Raw genomic sequence first — 19,005 nt, forward strand, 5'->3', positions numbered from 1 at the left:
TCCCCTGGCAAGGCCAAGGAAGCATGGCACAGTCCTGCTCCAATCCATTGTACCCTGCAACCTATGGGCAACCCTGCCCAGCCTGCCACACAATTCTTCTTTCTTTCACCACTTCCTTCCTTCCGTCTAGTTCTTCCTTTCCTTTCTTCTTTTCTTCCACCTATTTCTTCTGTCCTTTTCTTTCTTCCATTTCTTTTTTTCTTTTGCTCCTTCCATCTATCTCTTCCTTTCCTTCAATCTCCTTCCTTCCTCCCCTTACCTTTCCCCCTTCTACCTATTTCTTCTTTTTCTTTCCTTTCCCCTTCCTTTCTTCTGCCAATTTCTTCCTTTCTGCCTTCCTTCCACCTAGTTCTTCCTACCCATTCCTTTCTTCCATTTTTTCCTTTCTTCTTCCATTTATTTCTTCCTTTCATTCACTCTTTCTTCTACCTATTTCTTCTTCCTTTCCTTTTCCTTCCTTCCTTCTATTTCCTTTCCTCCCTCCTTTCGCCTATTTATTCCCATCCTTTCCTTACCCCCTTCCTTCCTTCTGCCTATTTCTTCCTCCAATTTCTTCCTTTCCTTTTCTTTCCCCATTCCTTCCTTCTGCCTATTTCTTCCTTTCTTTTCTTCTATTTCTTCCTTTCCTTTTCTTTCCCCATTCCTTCCTTCTGCCAATTTCTTCCTTTCTTTTCTTCTATTTCTTCCTTTCCTTTTCTTTCCCCATTCCTTCCTCCTGCCAATTTCTTCCTTCTATTATTTCTTCCTTTCCTCTCCTTTTCCCCTTCTTTCGTCCCATCCTTCCTCTCATCTACTTCTGCCATCTCTTTCCATTCCTCCTTTCCCCTCTCAGCCCCAAGGCGAGCCACCCCAAGAGGAAACCGCAACCACCATCCAAATAACGAAAGCGCTCGCGCGCAAAACCCCTCCCCTCCCCCGCTCGATGCCTAAGGAGGGCGGGGACCTCGTCCGGGAGGGGGTGTCCTCTCTCTGCCCCCACTTCTCGCGAGATTCCACCGCGTTTCCCCAGCCGTCCGCCATTGGCCCAAGCGCTGCGCGCCGGCATGACGTCATTCGTGCAGGCAGCATCGATAGAGAGAGGCATGGCCGCCTTCGGCTTAACGGTCATCCGGCAGTGAGTATCTGGGCCCCGGGGGAGCTGCTATGTGGGGCCGCAGAAGGGATAGGGCCCTCGCGGAGTTCAGCCTCCTTCGCGGCTCTTCCGCCGGGCCCTGTGGGTGGTGCACGGGCGCAGGGGAGCCTCCTTGGCCCGAGGGAAGAGGGCGACCCAGCCGTTTGCCCAAGCCCGCTAAAGAAGCCCTGAGCCCGGGGTGGATGTTACCTCATAGAGGGACGAAGGCGGGTGTCTTGTATAATCGAGTCGGTTTGGGGCCTAGTGGTTAAAGCACCAGGCTGGAAAGCAGGAGATCCCTGAGTTCAATTCCCACCTTAGCCATGAAAGCCAGCTAAGTGACCCTGAGCCAGCCTCCCTCCCCCCTTCTCTCTTAGCCAACCCACCTCACAGGGTAATTGTGTGGAAAATAGGAGGAGGAAGGTGTGTTGGTTAGGGTTTCACGGCCTTGAGTTATTTACTAAAATAATAAAGGGCTTGCCCCCTCTCTTTTTTGGCCTAACCTACCTCACAGGGCTGCTGTTGTAGGGGAAATAGGATGAGGAAGGTGTGTTAGGTATATTCACAGCCTTCAGTTATTTATAAAAATTGAAATTAGTCTCTCTCTCTCTCTTTTAGCCCGACCCACCTTACGGGGTTGTTGTTAGAACAACAACAGAGTTGAAGGAAAATAGGAGGAAGGTGTGTTGGGATATGTTCACGGCCGTGACTTATTTATAAAAATAATAATAGTTATAGCACTTAGACTTATATACCACTTTACAGTGCTTTGCAGACCTTTCTAACCAGTTTACAGAGTCAGCATGTTGCCCCCAACGATCTGGGTCCTCATTTTACCCACCTTGGAAGGACGGAAGGCTGAGTCAACCTTGAGCCTGGTCAGATTTGAACTGCCAAATTGCAGGCAGCTGGCAGGCAGAAGAAGGAGCCTGCAGTACTGCACTCTAACTACTGTGCCACCGTGGCTCATAAAAAAGGGTTGAATTATTTATAAATATAAATATATATACATACATACAACTTTATCACGGTCGTCTGTCTTTGGAAAACGAGACACCTTTTTTTTGGTAGGGATTCTGTTCAGGCCTTAAAATGCATCACAGCAGGCCATTGTCTTCACACATTTGAGGCAACGTATTACCAGATAAGACTTGAGGGAATTTTTAAGTGTTTGGCCAAGCCTATGTGGCCCACAGAAGGTCATCCCGTTGGTCCCCCAAGATGATAATATAATCCTGATTATTTACATATGTAGATCACTGGCTTATCAGTATCCCATTACATTAAAGACACCATTTAGGTTTTCTTTAATCGTATTTTCCACTTCCTGTTCTTGTAGTCAGGGTGGTTGTGGGAAGGATTCCTAATGACCTGTGTCCTTGGGGAGACCTGATTATTATGGATTATGTAAATCACTCTGTAAATTCACTCCCTCTCAATCATTTGTGTGTGAAGTATATTATAAAGCAAAAGTTGAAGATTGAAGTAGAGATTGCAGATCCTGTATTCGCTCCAAGTCTAATGTTAGGATTTCATTATGTCTATTTCAAGAGCAAGTGTGAATAATGGCCTCTAAAAGCACACAATGATGATAATACAAACTATTGGATCAAAATCTTTGACATTTTCTTCCCCTCAAGTGTAGCAGGCACTTCATTCGGCTTTTCTAGTTAATTCAAAAATGAGAAACTCTGCTGTTCCAGAATGCTTATTTTCCATAATTATGTAGAAATGCTGCTGAATAGTATAGAGACTGCCAACAGTAAAAAATAATTTATATTGGCTTATATTGAAAGCAGTAAACTTCCTTCCAAAGCTAGCATCTTGTGAGGCTGAGGAAAATTCTAATGTATTAAAGATTTTAAAAATTATGTTCTTGTAATTACAGATTTTTAAATCAACAGCAGTGAAAATGAAAAGGACAATTGTGATTTTTGTCTCAAGCATTAAGAGCATTTTCTAAACTAAGTGTTACAATTTAAATACCTTGGTATGAACATTGCAAAACTCTTGCTTTGCTTGTGCAATTGATTAATTTGACTATTGTATCAAATTGTTTCGTAAAGCAAAAGAAAAAAATCCAGACTTAATCTGAAAGTTTAATTTCGACTGGCTGATACCAGTACAAGCAGAAGGCTACCTATTGACCATCTCTACACTATTGAATTCTGATGGAGAAAGACAGGGATAACAAACATTGAGAGCTAAGTAGGTATCTCTCAGCCAGAGTGAACCTGGGCTGCTTTCCTCTTCTCTAATGAAATTGACTGTGCATATTGTTAAATTAAGTATTGATTGCTTTAATTGGTATGTCTCTTTTTCTTGTTTATAGCTCTATACATTTATTCGTCAGTCGTCTTAATAAACACAATCCACTTTTCATTAGCATTAATGATAAAGAATAAAATAGAACAGAACAGGAGTTGGAAGGGACCTTGTAGGGCATCTAGTCCAACCCCTTGCCCAAGCAAGAGACCATACCCCATTTCTGACAGATGGCAGTCCCGTCTCTTCTTCAAAGCTTCCAGTGATGAAGCTCCTACAACTTCTGAAGGCCAGCTTTTCCATGGGTTGATAGTTTTCTCTGTCAGAAAATTTCTCCTTATTTCTAGGTTGAATCTCTTCTTGTTCAGTTTCCATCCATTATTCCTTAATATATATATTGTCTTAATATATAAGACAACAACACAACCCTCTTGTCTAAGTTCAGACCAAAGAGGAAAAATCTTTCTTGAAATGAATCACATGTAGTATATTCTCATCCTGTTGGAGCTCCATTTTTGGGGTGGGGGGTGGTGGTGGGGGGTTTGTATATAGATGTCGTATCTTTCCTCTTAGACCCTTTTCTCATTGTTTGCATTGGTGCTGGCAGGCCTTGGTAATTCCAATCTTTCCCCCTGATCCTATATCCCTTCCTCACTGATCATATAACACTGTATCTAACTCAAATACAGATTCATGCCAATCTTTCCAGCTAGGAAAATGATTAGTTTTCACTGCTTAATCTCTCACAATTCTCCTGGTCATTTTAGTGACGTGAGTCCCTGTGATCAAGTCAGGGTTGAGGAGTCATTGGTAGATTCCTGGAGCGATGCCTGTACCTCAAGAAGGGGCAGGGAACATGTGCCAGTGCCTCTTCGTTACACAGTAAGCATCCCCACCAGCAATGTTGGTGTTTGTGCGTGTAACAAAATTGTGCATTTTGTTAGCAGGGAAAGGCTGGGATAGCTCAGCTGAGTCAGCGGTGTAAGGGCTGAGTAACATTAAAAATGCTAATGGCTAAAGGTTTTCATTCAGAATTGGTTTTTCTCCTATTTTAAGTTGCTGGTTTCTGTTTGTTTTGTTTTTTTCCACAGTGGACAAACAAGATACAACAAAGAGAAGATAATGCAAGGTTTGTCTCAACTGGTGGTTATTATATCTCAGTGCCCTTTACTTTTATTTGGATATTAAATACTGGATTTGTACCATTATTACAGGTAGTCCTTGACTTGAAACAGTTCCTTTAGCGATTATTCAAAGTTGCAAAGGCACTGGAAAAAGTTGCAGCATTCCCACGGTCATGTGATCAAAAATTCCGTGCTTGGCAACTGGCATGTATTTATGACAGTTGCAACTGTCCCAGGGTCATGTGATCAACTTTTTCCACCTTTCTAAAAGTGAAGCCAATGGGGAAGCCAGATTCATTTAACAATGGGAGCGATTCACTTAACAGCTGTGGCAAGAAAGGTCATAAAGTTGTACAATTGTTTCACTTAGCAACAGAAATGTTGGGCTCAGTTGTGGTTGTAAGTTGAGGACCACCTGTACTACATATATCTGAGACAGCTGGGGGCAGATTTTCCTGCTTCCACAGTGTGAAGAATGAGTTCTTTCACATGCTCCAAAGCATCTCTTTTGAGGTTTCCCTGGTTGGCATTGTGTTGTGACCCAGCTCCCCAAACACAACAAACCCTCTGTAGTTAAACCAATGATTCCTTTATTAAGAGCACCAGCAGCCCCGGCAAAAAGTCTCTGCCTCTCCCTCCCTCGCCTCCTTCCCCCCACACACACACAGCAGGCTAACAAGTCTGTCCAGCAGGGAGATCTCCACCCCCTGGCTTTTATCCCCAGAGCTAGAGTGGGGCTTCGCTAGCAGCGGCGGCTCTTCCGTCCCAAGGACTGGCTCATAGATTTCCACTGCTCTCTCCTCTCCTCTGCCTTCTGCGCATTCGTGAGTCAGGCACTGGACCCAGCTGTTCCTTCTCTTCCTCATCAGCCACCTCCAGTCCTGGGAATGTTGACTCCCCATCTGAGGGCTGACGAACGGCCCAGGCTCTGCCTCTGTCTCTCCCTCTCTGCCAGCTCCATTCCCTTTTCCCCCTCGGAGCTCCCAGGTTGCCTTGATGCTGACGCTGATTCCCACGCCGCCGCCTCTTCTGATTTGGTTGCTGGAGGGGCCGGCAGCCAACAAGCCACTACACATTGTCCTAGGTGGTGACAGATGGGGTGTCTGCCAGGAGAACAGATTCTCCTGCCCCTCAGTTTTCTGTCTGACCTCAACACAGCTGATTTCAAGGTCCCACTGCAGGTGTAACCATGGATGTGGATTTGCTGTTGAGTTTAGTCACCAACTCCTGTATTAGAGGAGGAATTGTTGCCTTAAAAAAAATTGTCCAAGCGGGTTGATTAATTACAGTACATATAGGTAAAGTACAGTACAGGTAAGTTGAAGTAGTCCTCAACTTACAACCGTTCATTGAATGACCGTTAATTACAACGGCACTGAAAAAAGTGACTGATGCGGCAATCCCATGGTCACGTGATCAAAATTTGGACACTTGGCATCTGCTTCATATTTATGATGGTTGCAATATCCCAGGGTAATGTGGTCCCCTTTTGTGACCTGATGGACCAAGTCGATGGGAAGTCAGATTTGTTTGACAACCTAAATTACTAACTTAACAAGTATAGAGATTCACTTAACGACAGTGGAAGAAAAGTAAAATGGGGCAAAACTCAACCGTCTTACTTAACAACAGAAATTTTGGGCTCAATCGTGGTCATGAGTCGAGGACTACCTGTAGTTTCTAAGTGTATACAGGCAGTTTCTCAGATTCATCTAAGCTTAGTTGTGACAATTTAACACCTTCACAATTCTACAGTTGGGGTTCTAACACTTTAGACTTGACCACAAGCTTGCAAAAGCAAAACATAGGGATATCTTATGTATCTTATTCCATTCTGTGTCTTGAGCCAGTGACATACGTGGCCCTTCACAAGACTATGTGACAAAAACTTTGTCAACTAGTAAAGCATTCCTGGCCTGCTCCTGAGTTGCCATAGGCAGGAGGTGGGGGAAGAACTGATGGAGCAGCTCGGTTGCCATGACCAGAAGCACATTCCACGCATATCTTTCTCCAGATTGTATCCCAGGTTACTAGAGCCAGCTGGGGAGGCATGTTTTTTTCTACAGCCCGGGAAAGTGCTCCGTTGGAGAATGTGATTTATGACACACCCTGGGAGAAGGGGGAAAACAGGGTCATAGGTGGGCAGTAAATTATGTCGGGTAGAGCTGACTGCACATGGGAATTTGCCGACATGTTGCTCCTAATAAATAATTGGATTTCTTTTGAAACTTGGCTCGAGGCTCATGAATTAATTAGGGCATCCATCAAAACCCTGACAAACTGATCTTTTTAAGTTAGGACCACATAACACAAAAGAAAGGAAAAGGCATTTAGCTACCTAAATGTTGACTTTTTCAGAGATGGCCTGGGCTCTTTCAGGAGAGCCTTCCTTTGTAGCTGAACGCTAGTCCCTGATCTTTGGAGAGTATCAGCTGATGATGGCTAAAACATGCTTGTTCTAACTATTGGACTCATTCCCATGGTGGCTCTTGCAGGTCAGGGTGTGGACGAGCCTCTCTCAGACACCGGATTCAGGCAAGCCGATGCAGCTGGGATGTATCTCAGTCATATCAGATTTACTCATGTCTTCACCAGTGACCTGATTCGAGCAAAGCAGGCAAGTAACTTGTAGGTGAAATTGTGCACAAATAAATGTTCTGACTTGTTGGGAGACATAGAAATTTAATAAACAGTAATAATTCTAGGAGTTTGTTTTTGGAGTTCATTTTTGTGTGTGGGATAAGTACTTGTAAAGTTGTAATAATAGTAAAATGAACATATGTTCCATTTTTAATTAGTTTGCCTACTCTTTAATTTGTAACCATTGTTTTCTATTTTATAGACATTAGGTATGTTCACCCCCTTAAGTTATTTATAAAAATAGCAATAGCACTTAGACTTATATTCCGCTTTATAGTGCTTTACAGCCCTCTCTAAGTAGTGTACAGAGTCAGCATATTGCCCCCAACAATTTAGGTCCTCATTTTACCCACCTTGGAAGGATGGAAGGCTGAGTCAACCTTGAGCCTGGTGAGATTTGAACTGCCAAATTGTAGGCAGCTGGCTGCAGCAGAAATAGCTTGCAGTACTGCACTCTAACCACTGCGCCACATATACACATACACACACATTCAGTTTTGCAGCTACTAAGTTGGCTGGGCAGGTACAAAAACAGCCAGGGAAATTATTGGAGCCTGGGAAATGCCCCACCTGTCAATCAACAGGGGTGCTGATTTACCACCAGCTTATCACATACTTGGGAGCTGAGCGCTTGGCAGTACAAGGAAATGACAGCCAATCACCAGCCATCAACACACCAATCAGCCAATAGGAAGGCACCACATAAATACCACCCACAGAATAGGCCAAAGCACATATTCCAGTAGAGAGGAGTTCCCCGAAAGTGGACTCCAACACGAGATCAAAGGCTCAGGAGAGTAAACCTCTGGTACCAATGGCCAACCCAGATTCAGTCTTGCACCATTATCCTGGGACATGTATGCAAGTAGTCCTTGACTTACAGCAGTTCATTTAATGACTGTTCAAAGTTACAATGGCACGGGGGAGATGGTCATGTGATCAACATTCAGACGCTTGGCAATTCTCTCATATTTAAGAGAGTTGTCATGTCCCCTAATCCCCTTTTGGGATCTTTTGACAAGCAAAATCAACGGGGAAGCCAGATTCGTTACTAACTTACCAGCTGCAGTGATTCACCTAACAACTATGGCAAGAAAGGTAACGTAAGAAAGGGCAAAACTCAACCGACGTCTCACTCAACAACAGAAATTTCGGGCTCCATTGTGGTCACAAGTCGAGGACTACATGTATTTCCATTTTTTTTTAATGTGTAAGTTATTAAGGAGTCAAGCCTTGACATCTAATAAACACATTTTTTAAAAAATAAATAAAATAACAATCTTTTTCAATGTTCATTTTTAACATTTCAGACCACAGCCTCAATTCTTAGAAATAGCCAGCACTGCAAAGAGATTCCTGTAAAATGTGACGCCCGCCTTCGAGAACGGGTAAGTATTTCCTTGCCCCTAGAGAAGATCAATGCCAGGTTCCCAACGGCTACATCCTAAACTCCGCAGGGCAGGTGCTGGGCCACTCTTGCTTTGGTTGTCTACTTTGTCCCAAAGGTGCTTTTTCAAGAGGCAACTGGACTTTCTGGTTTTTCTTTGAAAGACGTTTCACCTCTCATCCAAGAAGCTTCTTCCGCTCTGACTGGAAATGGAAGGGTTTCTATTCCTTGCAGACAGCTGGTCATTTGCATCCTTTTAGAAAGTTATTGAGGCCACTTGGAGGTTTTTCTGTGACCTCAGGGTCACCTGAGTAGTGCAAATAGGGTCAGCTGAGTGTTGCAAATGGGTGTGGAGCCTTCTCGGAACTGTTGAAAGGAATTGTGTTGTAGACTGGAGATAGAGGATGTTCTATCCCTCCCTCTCTGTGGAGAGGGGGCTGTTCAATTTTGACAAAGATGGCCACTTTGACCTCTCTTTCAAACCTGACATCCTCTCCAAAATATGGATAGAGGCCACTCTTTTGAAAACAGCAAAGTCCACATTTTGGAAAGAGAGGACCACTGGTTTGAAAGTGAGGTCAAAGAGGCCAATCTGTGTCAAAATTGAACAGCCCTCCCTCAACAGGGAGGAGGGATATGATAACTAATTCCAGTCTACAACACAGTCCTTTCAGCAGTTCCAAGAAGACTCCACATCCACTTGCACTACTCGGGTGACCCTATTTGCACTATTTGGGTGACCCTGAGGACACAGATAAACCTCCAGGTCGCCTCAAGGACTGTCTAAAAAGAATGCAAATGACCAGCTGTCTGCAAGGAGTATAAATCCTTCCATTCCCCTCCATCCAATCAGAGCTGAAGAAGCTTCTTGGATGAGAAGCGAAATGTCTTCAAAGAAAAACCAGAAAGTCCAGTTGCCTCTTGAAAAAAGCACCTTTGGGACAACCATGATCTGGATGACTGAGAACCTCCATGGATAGTTGGCTGCCTTGGTTTGCAGAGTGCAGTTCTGTACATGTGCAGGGACCACTGTTACCAGGTAGGGCAGCTGTTCATCTCTTTCCCCCGAAAAAAAGAGGGGCCTCAGCCAACCCAATCCAGTCCTTGTCAAGAGGATAGTCTTCCTGTACAGCAGTGTCGGAGAGGTCTAGCCAGGATTAAACATAAGAAGTGATAAAAGACACTTGATGGCCTGCATTATATCTTTGAAATAATCTACATAACCAGGACTTGCAGGAGTCAGCAATTGAGATTAGGTTCATAATAAAAACCCATTTCTTTACCCAGATCTGATCTCTTCTCACCCCCCTCACCCCCCCGCTGCATTTTTTGGGATAGATGCCTTTCAAATGTTAATCGCTTGAATCAAAACACTTTGTTTTATTTTGATGGTGTGTGCAGCATGATGGCAGGGCAGATGGCTGGCATTCCACCAAGGCTGTGAAAAACCTAACTGGGCACTTCCTTATGGGGGCAGGAGAGGGACGTTTGAGAGCTATGATTGGGTGGTTGAGAACTGAGAGAGAAAGGGGGGTAAAAAGAGGGAAAGCAAAATAAAATAATCCATCTCTAAACAAAAGAGATAAACAGTTCACTGTTATTGTGAAACAATTAAGTGCCTTTTCAATACCTAAGCAGGAAGTTCTGTAGTTTTCCAGAGGAGAGCAGCTTCTTCCATTATCTGTTTAGATAATGTTGCTGTTAAAGTTTTGATGGCTGACAAATGTTGGGTCCAATGAATAAACCAGAAACTGACTGAAATACACTTTCCCCCAGCAACTTTCCCCCCAGACTGTAATAAACTTTCCCCCAATCCACCAGGGAAGAGGTGGTAAAACATTAGTAATAAACTCAGAAACCCTGTTCACGGGTGTTGAAGAGGGCATCGTCTTAAATGCATCAGCTTCCAGGTTCTTTCCAGGTGCAATTCAAGGTCATTACCTTTAAAGCCCTGTATGGCCCAGAGCCAGGCTATCTCCATGGGAATGCCTTTCCCTAAGGCCGTGATGGCAAACCTATGGCATGCATGCCATAGGTGGCACGCGGAGCCCTCCTCTGCGGACACACGAGCCATCACCCCAGTTCAGTTCTGCTACGCATGTGTGCATGCCTCCCACCAGCCAGCTGGTCTTTGGGTTTCTGCCACGCATACGTGGGCAGTGGGGAGCAGGTGGCATGCATGGGAACACATGGGCATGCATGGAGTGTATGCACGGGGGGCAGGATATATGTGCGGGGAACATGTACACATTGCATTTTGGGGGTTTTGCACATGCGCATTCGTGCATGTGCATGCACACTTTGGGCACTCGGTGCCAAAAAGGTTAGCCATCACTGCCCTAAGGCATCTATCCATCTTACCCAGTCAAATGGGTTGTGCACTCTTCTAGACTCTTCTTTTTCTTCCTAGCATATTCCCACAGGTCCAGGGTCCACTTTTCAGATCACTGAACACCACTTTGCATGGTCAGCTGCGTTCTCTTGGGCACAGGCCCACGGCTTGCATATCTTTGATGATGGTGCCTTGGACGCCTGTGAGGTCGTTGGCCATTGACTTCTAGTTGGTAGGCAGTCTTGGCCACGGTGGAAGGTGCTGCTCTCTGGACATGTCCATACCTGCGGAGCCGGTCTTCTCTGTGGTGCCACATCAAAATGCTGTTGTATTGTGTCCTTTGTGATGTGGTCAAGAAGGGAGATGCCCGATATCCAATGGAGCATTTGCATTTCCATGGCACGGAGAGAGCTGTTCCTGTTATTGCTGCCCAGCTTTCAGTGCCATATAGTGCAACAGGGCACTATGGTTGTCTTGTAAATTTAGGGGAAGGATACTCTCCTGGATTCTTCCCCTAAATTTTGCGGGAGCTAGAAAGCATGCCTTTTCCTTGGCAGCCCCTGCCCTATGGAAGACCCTTCCCCATGAAATTCAAGGCTGACCTCCACCCTCCTAGCCTTCTGAAAACCACAGAAGACCCTGATCTTCCCCCCAAGCCACTGACAGAAGATTAGAAGATTAGCACTGTCAAACTGATTGACACCAGTTTTGTTTCTAAACTTCTGATCTGTTTTATCCTTTTAAAATAATTTAATAGGAATTTTAATCTTTGATTGGGGGGCATCCTAGAGTTGATGGACGGGTGTATCAGTGTTGTAAGCAAATGAATTCATTTGTCATCAAAATAAACTCCTGACTCAACAAACCTCGGCTGATTACCAGCCATGGGAGATGTTTGCCATTGAACAGAAGCGATAGAGAGCGATATTAAATGAATACATTTTTTTATCACACAACTCCCCCAAGTCTTTTAGTTGCAGGTGGGAAACCAGGGGCTGGGATTGCAGGAAGGCAGATTCTAATCAGAGGCAAGAATGGTGGGTGAAGCCAAGGAGAGACAGAGGACAAATAAGTTCCTTTGGGTGGGTGGGGGGCTACAGGAGCTGCTTCAGGAAAGTTGCTTTGCTTCAGTTCTGTCATGCCCCTGTCGGAGTCTGAATCCGAAGAGGAAGTCAGACAGCTGTCAGGGAGCGGGAGTGTGGTTCTGTTGGCTGTGGAGGAAACTGGGGAAGGATAAAGTCTGGCTGGGCAGAGCAGGGGAGAGGTAGAGCAAGGGAGAGGTAGGACAAGGGAGAGGGAATTCAGAGGAAGACCCAGGCCCACCCCTTCTTCATCCTAGGGCACGCAGGGAGGAACGGAGAAGAGAGCAACGTGGGTTGCGTGGCTTACGGGAGAGGAAAGGGCCCTGATTCCCTTCATTAGCTGCAGCTGGGAACACTGTGTTTTAAAAGAGAGATTGCACACGGCAACTCCTGGGAAGCAAATTGTGAGTTATCTTTTATGGTCGAGTCTTATCTGTGTTCCTGGCGTCTTCCCAACTGTGTGAGTTTTGCCGTGCCTTCACATCTAAAATTCCTGCTCCTACCCTGCCAACTAATTACTTCAGTTTGGCTTGTTTGGACTTTTAAGTTACAGTTTGTGTTTACCCTGTTTTGGACTGAATTTTCTGCAGTCAAGGGCTGTTCTTGGGAGAGTTTTTCTCTAGCCAGAAGGTAACCTGGACATTGGGGGGAAAGTTGGAGATAATAAAGGGGCACTTATTGACTATCTGCCTGTGTTGCCTTTGTGCCACGCCCCTTTGGGTCATCACATGTGTTCTTCTCCAAAGGAGAAGGAAAATGTGGTCTGCAGCAGGCTGCCCTTCAACGTGGGAATGCGAGTTGCATCCTTGCCACAACACTCACCACATAATTCTCCCTCCTGTCTTGGCAGAAATATGGAGTGGCGGAAGGGAGGCCTCTCACTGATCTTAAAGCCATGGCCAAGGAAGCTGGGGAACCATATCTCTCTTTTACCCCCCCTGAAGGAGAAACCCTGGATGAAGTAAGGATTCTTTTGGGGTTTGGGGTCCATTGGAGAGCGACTGACTGAACCTTTATGCACTTGTGAATGGCTGAGAGGGCTAACTCCCCAGGGCAGCCAGGGTCTCGCTAAAATATCTCCAGCAGGCAGAGAAACTGAAGCTGAACTGGAGAAGATAAGCAGCAGAGGAAAAGAAGAGGCAGCTAAGATGCCTATGTACTTGCACAGCCATAGTAGGTAGCCATGTGTGCAAAGCTTTTTGACAGGTATCAGTCAAAATAGGTCCTTCATACATGCAGGATTTGCAGGTACAAGTGCAAAAGGTTCACACCCACTCCTCCTTGATGGATATGCACACTGTACCCACAAGTACATCTTTACATTCTTTACACTGTGCAGCCATACAGCCACATCTCTCTCTCTCTCTCTCGTATACACCTCCACAGAAGCAACATACAAGTACACATCATTCAGAAACAGGGATAATTTACTCCTTGGTACATTAAGCACACTCAAAAACAATTGCAATAGCACTTAGATTTATATACTGCCTCACAGTGCTTTTACAGGTCTCTCTAAGCGGTTTACAGAGTCATCCTATTGCCCCCCACAATCTGGGTTCTCATTTTACCCACCTCAGAAGGATGGAAGGCTGAGTCAACCTTGAGCTGGTCAGGATCGAACTCCAAGCAGTCAGCAGAATTAGCTTGCAATACTGCATTCTATCCACTGCGGCACCATGGCTCCTAAAATGCCTACATATATAGTCTGCTAACTCAAATACAAATATTTAGAGATGCTTTTAGAGATCACTCAGTTTATCTCTCGGCTAAGAATGCATCAAACTGCAGGGATCTAATGTTGGCACCCCAGCAACAACCCAACATAAATTGTTAGGCTCCAGCTTTGGAGGTAGGAAGGATGGTTGCTGGTAGGTGGGTGGGTGGATGGATAGATGATGGATAGATGATGGATAGATGATAGATTAATAGATGATAGATGGATAGATGATAGATAGATGATTGATAGATGATGGATGGATAAATGATATAGATAGATAGATAGATAGATAGATAGATAGATAGATAGATAGATAGATAGATAGATAGATGATAGATAGATGACAGGTTGATGGATAGATGATTGATAGATCGATTGATAGATGATAGATTGATGGATAGATGATGGATAAATGATATATAGATGATAGATTGATGGATAGATGATAGATTGATGGATAGATGATAGATTGATGGATAGATGATAGATTGATGGATAGATGATAGATAGATGGATGATAGATAGATAGATAGATAGATAGATAGATAGATAGATAGATAGATAGATAGATAGATAAATGATAGATAGATTATAGATAGATATGAGAGAGAGGAGGGAGGGAGAGAGAGAGAGAGAGAGATGATAGTGAATGGATGGATGATATAAACACTGTTCCACTACACAATTTCATGACACCCATCTACACATCATTCCCTGCTTCCAAGTACAGTGCAGACAGCACATTGTTGCCACTTTTTAAAATGCTGTTCTGTGGCCCCGATTTGGGACCCATTCCTCCCCAAAGAGAAATCTGCAAAATTCATGCTGTGTTTTGATGGCACCCGGGCGCTGCCAACCGGCATATATTTTGCAGTGACCTGGGTTCATGCCTTCACCTTTTGTAGTTCACCATTCCCCACACAGCTTCCAATAAGCAAGTCAATGGGGGAAGCCAGATTTCTTTAATGACGGCATGATTCACTTAACAAATGCAGTGATTTGCTTAACAGCGGTGGCAAAGAAGGCCATAAAGTGAGGCAAAAGTGACAGAAATTTTGGGTTTAATGTGGTCGTTTGTCAAGGACTCCCTGTATTCCTCTCTTGGTTCTGTAGATCTCTTACAGGCCTTCAATACCATGTATGATTATAGTAGACTGGGATTAATTCTCACAGTAGAATTAATCCTTTGGTTCTACTCCATCCTCAGTGGACACTTCTAGTCACAGATTGAGGGAAGAGAACTTGCCTCATGGAAGAACAGGAGTAGGAAGTGCTGAGGGCCACCATAGTGGATGAATATGAACCAAGTTGGCCTTGGAAAGTCCAGGTTTACTTCCACGAATGTGGAAAACAGGGGCATTAAGTCAAGTTTGTGGAAAGTTCAGCGGAGCCATCCCAAGAAACTAAAAAAAAAGGTGTTAGCACAGAAACCAAGCAGGAATTTCAGAGGTCCCCCTGATAAAACCTATCCTGCAATACCTTTGCAAAGCTTTCCATCTGATTTTTTTTTTCCCCTCTCCCTTCAGGTAAAAGCCCGCGTCAAGGATTTCTTTGAATACCTTTGCAATCTGGTTGCCCAGGAGGCACGTCTAGAAAAACGGGTTTCTCTGGGGACAGAAGCCGATGCGGAAACGGCAGAAGGAAGTCCTGCCACTTCATTGCCAAACCACCACGGTGAACCGGAGAGCGGTTCTAACTCTGAAGGAGCTGCAGGAGGAGGGCTGGCAGCCAACATCCTGGTTGTGAGTCATGGAGCCTACATGAGAAACTGGATTGGCTACTTCATGTCAGACCTGCAGTGTAGTTTGCCGGCCACGTTGACAAAGGCCGAGTTGTCCTCGGTGACTCCCAATACCGGGATCAGCCGCTTCATTGTCAAACTGGAAATGAAGGAGAGCCTCCTTCCCCCTAGAATCCTCTGCCTTTCTCTCAATAGAAGCGACCACTTACGTGACATGAGTGACAGCTAAGAGGCAGGTAGATGTGCGACGTTTAACCCAGGAAGGAAATTATTTATGCCCCGCGTGGAATCGCCATATTATCTTCTCAATTATGTTTGGAAAACGTTAGCTTACCAGAAAGAATTTTCTGCTAAGGGATGTGAACCTCCATTTTGCGTCCGACTTTCTTTACTAGTTTGCCCTTGTTGAAAGTGAGGGGGAGAGAGAAGAAAACAGCATTGCCTGGTGGGAAAGGTGATCTTCCAGGAGAAGCTTCTGGAACTGATTGCTGTTCTAAATGCTCTCCCACCTGGGAGCCATCCAGGAAAGGGCAGAATTTGAATAATACTGCCGTATAAATTAACCAGTGATCTTTAGATCAGCGTTCTCCCCCCCCCCAACCTGTCGGGTGAGGTGGTGGCAGCAGCAGGGGGAGGAGAGAGGATTATTGGGGGGCACGTGTGCTGCTTTCACAAATGTAGCTGTGCACGTAATGTATCCCCTCTTCCTCCCTGCCACCGTCTCTGCCAGTCCCGAAAGGTTGGGGTTTTACAAATGCAGCTGTGCGCAGGCGCACACCTGTGCATTCACCCACCACTCCCACAGCCCAGTTTCAAAGGTGCCATGAACCAGGAGCTGGGAACCCCTCTTTTAGATGATTTAATTAGGATCAGACCGCGAACCAGAGTGTAATCTAGCTTCCCTTTTTAAGAGCATGGCCTCTACAAGGGTGGAACTGGATTTCTGCTGGACCGAATGCGGTGTGGGATGATCCCATTAGAAAGCTTAAATGCAGAGTAGCTATGGCTAAGAAAGTTAAAAAAGTAAATAAACCCCTGTCTTTTGTTTTAATTATTTTAAATAACTTGGACAACTTAGAATCCTTTAGGTCTGTAGAGATTCTCAGTCATCCAGGTCATGGTGCTTTTTTCAGGGGGCAACTGGACTTGTTTTTCTTTGAAGACCTTTCGCTTCTCATCCAAGAAGCTTCTTCAGCTCTGACTGGATGGCAGGGAATGGAAGGATTGATACTCCTTGCAGACAGCTGATCATTTGCATCCTTTTAGAGGGTTGTTGAGGCCACTTGGTGGTTTATGTGTGTCCTCCGGGTGGCCTCAAGGACTGTCTGAAAAGGATGCAAATGACCAGCTGTCTGCAAGGAATATAAATCCTTCCAATCTCCACCATTCAGTCAGAGCTAAAGAAGCTTCTTGGATGAGAAGTGAAACATTTTCAAAGGAAAAGACAAAATAGTCCAGTTGCCTCCTGAAAAAAAAAACACCTTTAGAATCCTTCAGTAACTGTATTAATAAAAAAAAATAGGAGACAAAACCAGATCTGATCCTGCAAACAACTCCTCTCTCTCAGTCCAACTGTGTGCTAATGCACACTGGTCTCCTATTAGGACTTAGTTTGCTTTAGGAGAATTTGCACAAGGGAGCTCCCTGGTGGAATTTGCCTTAAGTTCATTGCAAGAAATTCCCTGGAAATAATCATGCAGTAAATACATATCCGGTTTTTTTCTTTAGAAAAAGATACAAATGCTATAGAGCCAAACCATATTCTAAGAATAAGCAAGATGAAGTTGGGCCTTCCATGTCATTTTTGGCAACATACTCAAAAAGCCATCAGAGAACTGAGAGACTGGCGATGGTTTCTTCAACCACTACTCTGTGGTCGCTACTGAGAATTAAAATAATCGTGCGCTGTTGTTGTTTTGTCACCTTGTGTTGGCCAGTAAAGCTGTCGCTCTAATGTGAATTATTCTGAAACATTCTGATACTCGTGGGCATTAAACTTGGGTTGTGAATGGTTTTGTTGTGAGGCCCGGTCCCTTATTCATGGAGGTAAGATAACATATTTCTCTTGTCACATGGAGACCAAACGCACAAGTCTTTATGCTGCATACAAACACTCAGAAATTGGTTTATGGCTATTATGGGTTTTAGATGTTCTATTCCCCCCACATGCCAAAGACGATGAAGACGTAACTATTCACCGAGTCATATTTGTGGAAAGTGCAATTATGTCAGTCAAGTTCTTTTTCTCCGCTTCCTTTCCTAGATGGCATTAAAAGAGCCAGTGGCCTCACCTCTTTTGAGGAAGGGTCTTGAGATGTGCCAGGAGGAGCATCATGCCTTGACATTCAAAATCTTAGCTATTTCTAGATAGAAAATATATACCTCCAAATATCCTTGCCTTGCATGCGCTGTTGACTCTTCATTTCAGAAATGAAGGACCTGAGGTCTTGGGTTTGTGTGTGTGTGTGTGTGTGTGTATTTAAGATGCATAATTTTCGGTCAGATGGCTTTCTTTGTGTTTGACCTCAAGCCCACGTCCTAAAAGTTTATGGTTCCCTTTGTTAAATTATCAACTGCTCCGTATTTTAACATATGCAAAACACTTGCTGTGTTTATATTTATTGAGCCTTCAGATGTTGTTTTTGTTATTCCTTCTAATAATGTTACTTTCGAGTTCATTAAAATATAACTTTTGAGTCAGCCACAAAAGTCTGGGAGTTTTTTTGTTAAAAAAAAAAACACCAAACAAACCAAAACTATGGCTACATAAATGAGAGATGGAGAATGGCAGAACGTCAGAACGGGAGGGGATGTGGTTAATTTAGGACATACATGATAGTCTTCCGACTAAAATCGGAATTCCGATTTTTTCAGCTTTGCCGGTTGGGAATCGCCTTCCTCCTTTCTTCTTCTTCCCCTCCCCTCGGAGGCCCCGAGTCAGGAGTTGCTACCGCCGGCGCGCCTCTGCGCGGCTCCAGTCCCGCATTGCCTCGGGAAGGGAAAGGCAAAAAGGAAGAGCCGTTGTGCGCTTTGCAACAGCACCGGAGGAGGCGCAGCGGCTCCCGGGTTTCTTCCTCCTGGCACCTTTCGGTCCATGGATACTTTAGAGGCAAAACCATCCCTGTGGCGGGCAGGCTGGCTTGGCAAGCGGACGAGCCGAACAGCGGCTTGGCTACCTACCTTGTGAGGCAGGGAAAGGCGGGAGAAGGGAAGAAGACGGGGGTGGCATGGGCCGGGGATGCGGAGGTGTGGAAAGAGCCAGACGGCTGCAGCTCCCTCCGGAGAGCGAAAGCAATGTTCATTTACCGGAAAATTCCCCTGCGGGAAATCGCGCGGAGGAAAAAAAAAAGAGCTTGGCTACTTTTCAGATTTTTTTTTCAGAGGGGAATATCATGCCTGTTAGAAGGAGAGTATGGGAGTGCCCGAGGAACACCGGAATTACTGCACTGAATTGAAACAGGAACTTTTAATAAAGATTTTTCTTTCTTTCTTGAAAACGTTTAATTTGTCTTCATGGAGAGACAGAATGGAGGGGCAGAATAACAAACATAAATAGTCATATATGTAAATAATCCAAATAAACAAACAAACATGGGAATAGAA

General features: G+C 44.7%; 1 protein-coding gene across 11 annotated transcripts; it reads left to right on the forward strand.

The window, feature by feature from the left end:
• The first annotated feature begins 978 nt into the window (after positions 1–978).
• TIGAR (TP53 induced glycolysis regulatory phosphatase) lies at positions 979–18,100 on the forward strand. 11 transcript variants are annotated; one of them, XM_087967734.1, is made up of 8 exons: positions 1,034–1,114; positions 1,887–1,989; positions 4,144–4,258; positions 4,468–4,505; positions 6,996–7,117; positions 8,451–8,528; positions 12,792–12,902; positions 15,188–18,100. In XM_087967734.1, the coding sequence occupies exons 3-8, from the start codon at positions 4,203–4,205 to the stop codon at positions 15,629–15,631; spliced, it is 849 nt and encodes a 282-aa protein (XP_087823860.1). In that variant the 5' UTR covers positions 1,034–1,114; positions 1,887–1,989; positions 4,144–4,202; the 3' UTR covers positions 15,632–18,100. The 11 variants fall into 11 exon arrangements, with proteins under 11 accessions (XP_026535082.2, XP_026535083.1, XP_087823865.1 ...); XM_026679296.2 differs by lacking the exon at positions 1,887–1,989 and having other exon boundaries at positions 1,010–1,114; XM_087967737.1 differs by lacking the exon at positions 4,144–4,258.
• Positions 18,101–19,005: the final 905 nt, after the last annotated feature.

This window comes from Notechis scutatus, chromosome 6 (assembly GCF_049901735.1).
Source record: "Notechis scutatus isolate UNSWTSFEM ecotype Mainland chromosome 6, rNotScu1.2, whole genome shotgun sequence".
In the NCBI taxonomy this organism is placed as follows: domain Eukaryota; kingdom Metazoa; phylum Chordata; class Lepidosauria; order Squamata; family Elapidae; genus Notechis; species Notechis scutatus.

Coding starts and splice junctions, on each gene's coding strand:
- TIGAR (XM_026679297.2), top strand. CDS start 1,044: ATGACGTCATTCGTGCAGGCAGCATCGATAGAGAGAGGCATGGCCGCC. Junction 1,115..4,467: donor GGCTTAACGGTCATCCGGCA/GTGAGTATCTGG, acceptor TTTTTTCCACAG/TGGACAAACAAGATACAACA. Junction 12,903..15,187: donor AAGGAGAAACCCTGGATGAA/GTAAGGATTCTT, acceptor CTCTCCCTTCAG/GTAAAAGCCCGCGTCAAGGA.